The sequence below is a fragment of the Polypterus senegalus genome, chromosome 1 (assembly GCF_016835505.1).
Source record: "Polypterus senegalus isolate Bchr_013 chromosome 1, ASM1683550v1, whole genome shotgun sequence".
Classification (NCBI taxonomy): Eukaryota; Metazoa; Chordata; class Cladistia; order Polypteriformes; family Polypteridae; genus Polypterus; species Polypterus senegalus.
In genome coordinates, this window is record NC_053154.1 from 104,083,242 (window position 1) to 104,089,614 (window position 6,373).

General features: G+C 40.7%; 1 protein-coding gene across 1 annotated transcript; it reads left to right on the plus strand.

Annotated features, from left to right (window-relative positions):
- The first annotated feature begins 1,475 nt into the window (after positions 1-1,475).
- On the plus strand, positions 1,476-2,021 carry LOC120527115 (neurogenin-1-like). Its single transcript, XM_039750246.1, has one exon. The coding sequence runs from the start codon at positions 1,476-1,478 to the stop codon at positions 2,019-2,021; it is 546 nt and encodes a 181-aa protein (XP_039606180.1).
- Positions 2,022-6,373: the final 4,352 nt, after the last annotated feature.

Sequence of the window (6,373 nt, forward strand, 5' to 3'; positions counted from 1 at the left end):
ATTGCATGCTTTTTTTTTCAGATTCATTAATAAGCGAACTGAAACGAACTTAGAAATCCTGTTAACGACTTATTTGTATTCATTCATTCCAGTCCTGAAGCATAATGTCTGGTACTGTAAATGATGGTATTTGTAAAGTAGCAGGGTGAATCCATCATGCGATCGACCATAGTAATCGTGTTAATCCCTGTTAAAAAAAATGCTTACATGCATTGAAATTCCTACATCTTTACTTCATACAGAAATTAGTGCTATACTGCCATACTATTATTATTATTACTATTATTCAGAGTTAATTAAAGAATATTTTTGTTGTTTGTTTCATGCTTATATTTCGTTACTTTAAGACAACAAAAAAGCATTTAGGTATTCTTTTAAAATGTAGTTTCCCATGTAATAATTTTGATCTGTTGGCCACACTCAGTGAAGTGTAATGTGAAGGCCAAGTCAAGGTCTAACAAGCAACGCAGTCATCCGAAACAACAGAATCGCCGTGTCTTGTTTTTCTTTCTTTTTGTTTCAAGTATCTTTTCGCACGACTTGCCAGTTCTAGAGGTTGCTCTGTTTGCTCCTAGTTTCCTAAGCCTTTTCTTTGTTGGACTTTGAGAGTTGAGTAATTAGGCTGAAAAGAGCCTTCGAAGGGGACTCGCGTGGCTCAGCCTATAGTCTTGAGCTCTGATTGGTCACTTCTCAGGCACTAATGAGCAAGACACACTCCAAGTAGGCTGATAAGATAAAGAATGCACAGGGAGTCTCCGACCTGATCCACAAATAAGCATTGTCTACACGCGCTATATAAACCGGGGCAACTTAGTCGTGTGCCTGTCACACAGCCGTCTCACAAGACAGCATCTCTCCACCATTGATCATTTCTTACATAGACAAAAAGTCCGGATTTCGAATGCAGGTCACGCTCCTGTCCATAAAGCACGCTAGCATCAACTAGTCGTAGAGGTATGTCTTTCTAAGTCGTTGGTCAAATGTATTTTTAAATTAATCATTTATAACAATTGTGTAAATAATTTATTTAAATAGATGAAGTATATGTTTTCCCATTGAGTAGCCAGAGAATACTGCAAAGTTTACTGAAACTTATCATAGATTCATATTTTAAAGAGTTCTTTACAAAATACGACGAAGACATTTCTAAATAGCCATCTGTGAGAAAGATGTAAGTTGTAAATATGAGTAATGTTTTAATGTTAATTCATATATTGATGTTAATGTTACTTGTACAAACACACTAATAATAATAACAATAATAAAAAAAATAATAATAGATTAGCATGCTGCGAAATGGGTAGCTGTACAATGCATAACTGTAAAAATGTATCATTCTTTACTTGTCAGATTAGTTGAGAACAGCACATCGTGACATTTGACCATTTTTAATTTTTGGATTGGTCAAGTCAAACCCTCTTCATGAAGTTTTTCTTCTTGCAGCCTCCCATCTCACTTGGCTTTACCCGGAGGACATGGCTGACAGGTTATCTTCAGTAGAAAGGACAACTTCAGATGTTGCATACTCAAATCACGAAAAGTCACTAGGATTCCAGAAAAGGAAAGGAAAGCTGAAAAGAGGACAGCCCGGGTTCAAGAGCGAAAGTCTGGCAAAGAAGCAGAAGGAGAATCGCCGAGTCAAAGCGAACGACAGGGAGCGAAATCGTATGCATAACCTGAACTCTGCGCTAGATACCCTAAGGAGTGTGTTGCCCACATTTCCAGACGATGCCAAGCTCACCAAGATCGAGACCCTTCGGTTTGCTCACAACTACATTTGGGCGCTTACGGAGACTTTGCAAATTGCAGATCAGTATCTAGTCGCTCCACGCCAACGGGACATGAAAGAGCCGTTCTTCCAGAGCACAGGCGCCTGTCTTCCTAGCCTCGACAGTCCGTCTAGCGTCTGTTCATCAGAATGGGAAACAGCAGGCTATTCGCCATCTTCTGAAAACTCCCCCAGCTTAAGTCCGAATGACGCACTGCAAAGAGCATCTCACGCAAAATCTTGGCTTTACTAGACAGAAGCGTGGGAAGATTTCATACCCACAAATCAGTCGCTTTCATGAGGACCTTCTCGGTATACAAAATACAGAAAACCTGAGTTTGAACAAAACTTTTAGATAAACTAACGAATTAATACTTGAAATCTACTTGTTAATTAAAATCAAATGTGAAAATTGTCGGGGTTTTATAGAAACTATTTCGTAACAAACTACATCTGAGTTTAGAATATAAAAGGATAGCCTTAAAGTAAAGCACTTTCATGTTGTTTTTCCTTCTTTTTTAGCAAAATATAATAGAGATGAATATGTATTTTCTTAAAAAAAGTACAATGCAGTATGGTGTCAATGATTATGAGACAAATAATTAAAAACGGGTCGCTTAGTAATTTCAGAGCTAGTGTTATAAGGGTAATTTATCCAAATCACTGTTGATTATGTATTATATTAATATGTGAAGGTAAGTATAAAAAGTATGCACTGTATATAAGATTACTTTTTTTATTATTACTGTATACTTTCGACATTTTTGGTGATAAGTCAGATCAATGGCAATAAAGTTTTGTCATTAAAGTTTCACACTCGTGCTGTTATTTATTGAATTTTTTTTTCTCCAGACTAAAATCCTAACTCTGAGGTGGACTGGCCCCCTGCCCCGGGACTGTACCTGCCTTGCGCCCAATGGTGGCTGGGATTGGCTCCAGCAGACCCCCGGGACCCATGTGTTAGGATATAACGGGTTGGAAAATGACTGACTGCCTGCCTAAAATCCTAACTTACATAATGTCATTTTCTTCTACTTCAAGATCTATACAATTCTTAACCGTTAAAGTACAAATTAAGAAACATATTCGCAATCCTTGGGATCTTCATTTATAATGTTCTAATATGCCATTGAATTTCGAGTTTAGTTGAATACTTGAATTTCGAATGCAATGTCAGCAAGCCAAATGACAAGAATATCTGGAGAGTGAATTCTAACAGTTGTTAGGAATATTTAGCGCAGCCTTTTTTTTAGTTTTTATAGGACTTGCAGGTATCGGAGGAAGCTCTCCATATCTGCTGCACTAGAATTACACACACGTCTTTGCCTTTTATTTATTGGAATACTAATGGATGTTCCTTGATATCTGTGGAATATTCGCAATGCCAACACATGCTAAGTGAGCACAGTAGTGAGTCTCAGAAAATACACCCTGAATTAATGAATTTATCGCATCGTCCTCTCTTCTTTATGTACTCGAAGTTTTATATTTCAGATTCTTAGTAAAAAATGTATAGGAAAGTGACACCAAACATTATTGTTTAAAGTACAATGCTATTTCTTTTCTTTTTTCTTTCTTTGTTCGTTTTCCTCTCCTTGTATTTATTGATTTTGTAGGATCTTGGGCGCGTAAAGTTCATGACAAGGAAGATGCGGCCGTGTTTTGATTTGTCTGGTCAGAACATTTCATATTCATTGTTGAATCTTTATCGTTTAGATTTTTACATGTCATAATGTTTTAAAAAGACTCATAAACATACAAAATGAACAGGGGCGTGCTTGTATATATCATGATTGCAGTGTTTTTTGTCTGATGATTCAGTGATTTCCTTTTATTGTTGTGCCATCTATTGCACTATTCACAGTCACTGCATGATAGCCAGGATACAACCCGTTAGACGAGAAAACACGCCACACTCTTTGGCTTAAATCTAAAAGAGACAAGTGCACGCTCGGATTAAGACTCCTATACGCCCCTGTGGTGACTTAGTTCCTTAATAAAGAGTTGATCATATTCAGCGTGGGGACGACGGGGTCGTTAAATGCAACTTACTCTTCATTTCGGCGGCTGACTCGGTCACTTCATCGATCTGAGATTCCCCGCTTGGTCATTTCCATACGCGGGTACGCGATCCTTTCGACCTGCCCCTGGGTATGAGGAAGGACCCCCAGTCAGTCTTCGCTTATGCTGTGTGGTGCACAGGACCCCAGCACAGTGCCATTGTGGGATTGCAGAAACCTGAAGAATAAGAGTTGTGCAGTCAATATCTCGCTTTTTTTGGCTTTCTCATTAATAATTACAGTAAGTTTGGTCGACTGTTTGCTGCTCTTCTCTTTTCCAAAAGGAAAGCAGAGATGTTGGAAGTTCCGAGCCTCAAAATGCCTTTGTATACACCAGACTAATACATAACGGTAAACAAATATATGAAACTATGGACAAAAACAGAAACCAAAATATGCCCAACTTACTTTATGCTCCGTTGGAGTCAACCCATCTTTCTATCCTAACTTAATTCTAACAAACTGCAATATTAGACAGCACTCAGACAGAAACAAAATCAAGATTATTTCTTAATATACTGTATATATACAGTACAGTATATACACATACAGTATATTTAGAGTATATATTCTAGTATACACACAGAATTGGGGAGCATGCACTCAGCATGTTGCCGGACCCACCATATGACAAAACAGCTTGGGATCCTGGTTGGCAACTCCCCAGCAGACGCGCAGTTGAGTCCCACCCTCTGGAAATGACCCTCTATCTGCTGCAGCCAGGTGTAATGTAGGCATTAAATCTTTCCTTGACTGTTAATTCCTAATTTATTCCTTTTAAATGTTATAATAGCAGGGGTATTTGGAGCTGCTTGTAGTGGGACAGAGTGCAGCTGAAATTACTAAATAAATTTCCCAGGGGGGAAATTTTTAGCCCCAAACCAAAATTTCACAGATTAAACTCACAGTGAGGAACAACTTGACATATCAGTGCCAAATCTCAAATAGGTTCAATGGCGTGGACTTACATATCAAACAAACACACACCTTACTTAATGTATGTGTGTATATAAGGTCATTGCCAGGGTCATCCTCAATAGGATCCTAGCAGCGACTGGAGCAATCTGACTTTACACCTAAGAGGTCTACCATCAACTGTATCCTGGCACTAAGAGTTCTCATGGAGTGCCATGTGAATATCTGCAGAGTTTCTTTGCAGCCTTTGCCAATTTATGTAAAGCATTCAACTCAATTGATCAAGCTGTCCTGTGGGACATCCTGAGACATCGGGGGATCCCCTCAAAGTTGCTGGATATCATGGCTGGCCTGTACACTGTTATTGTGAGTGCTGTGCAGAGTGGAGGCAGGACCTCTGCATTTTTCCCAGTTGATTCTGGGGTTCATCAGGGGTGTGTTCTTGCTCCTACTCTGTTCAATGCTTGTATGGACTGGGTGTTGTGCAGGGTCATGGGGTCCAGTGGCTGTGGGGCATCTGTTGGTGAAGAAAGGTTCACTGATCTTAACTTTGCTGACGATGTTATGATGTTCACAGAGTAAACGGATGCTCTGATCGAAGATCTCGAGAGACTGACCGAGGAGTCTGAGTGTCTGGGCTTGTTAGCATACTGCATAAAAACCAAGATCCAGGCCTTTAATGACCTCTTAGGCACAGCCATCAGCAGTTTGTCTGTCTGTGGAGAGTGTGTTGACCTTGTTGAAAGGTTTACTTACCTTGGCAGTGACATTCATGTCTCTGGTGACTCTTCCTATGAAGTCAGTTGATGGATTGGGAGAGCATCGGGGGTCATGAGGTCACTGGAAAGGGGTGTGTGGCGCTCCCGATATCTCTGCAAAAGGACGAAGTTTGGCAGAGTTTTAAGATCCAGTGAATGCTGATCTTGCCTCTCGCTTGGTGTTTCAGAGTGAATAAACTCTGTTTCAGAGAGGACCAGGTTCTGGTAGCATTACATGAGAAACAGTGGTGAAATGTTGTTGAATGTCTGTGTTTGAGTTTCTGCATGGATTTGTTGAGAATGGAAGGGAGTAGGCAGTGGTTTCAGGGGGGAATGGTCAGGGATTAAAACACATTCCCATACACAACTCTACACTAACTTATTATTAGTAATGTTTTGTTATGTAAGGACTTTAATATTATATATATTACAATAGTGCATCAAGATGGTAGATAATGGAGTGAAGTGGTCTGCAATTAGTCAATTCTGCACCTTACAAAATAGATAGATAGAGGGGACCGGATGTGGGTCTGCGCCCACCCTGGATCACGTGGGGGCCGCCTTCCTGGTTGTTTTGGGGGCCACGGGTTAAGGGCATGGAAGCCCCACCCTGCAGGGGCCCGTGGTCACTGCCAGGAAGCACCCCAATGCCTTGGGGACCTGTTCCCTCAGCACTTCCGCCACACCAGGAAGTGCTGGGGGAAGATTTAGAAGGGCACCCGCTGGGGCGTGGCCAATGAGGGAATGCCGGGAGCCATCTGGAGCTCGTCTGGGTAAAGATAAAAGGGGCCGTCTCCTTTCATTCAAGGCTAGAGTCGGGTGGAAGACGGACAAGGCAAGAGAGAGTGGAGGCGGCCCGAAGAGAGGCATTT

What these genes read in the sequence shown, in the direction of transcription:
- LOC120527115 (XM_039750246.1), top strand. Translation starts at nt 1,476, where the DNA reads ATGGCTGACAGGTTATCTTCAGTAGAAAGGACAACTTCAGATGTTGCA.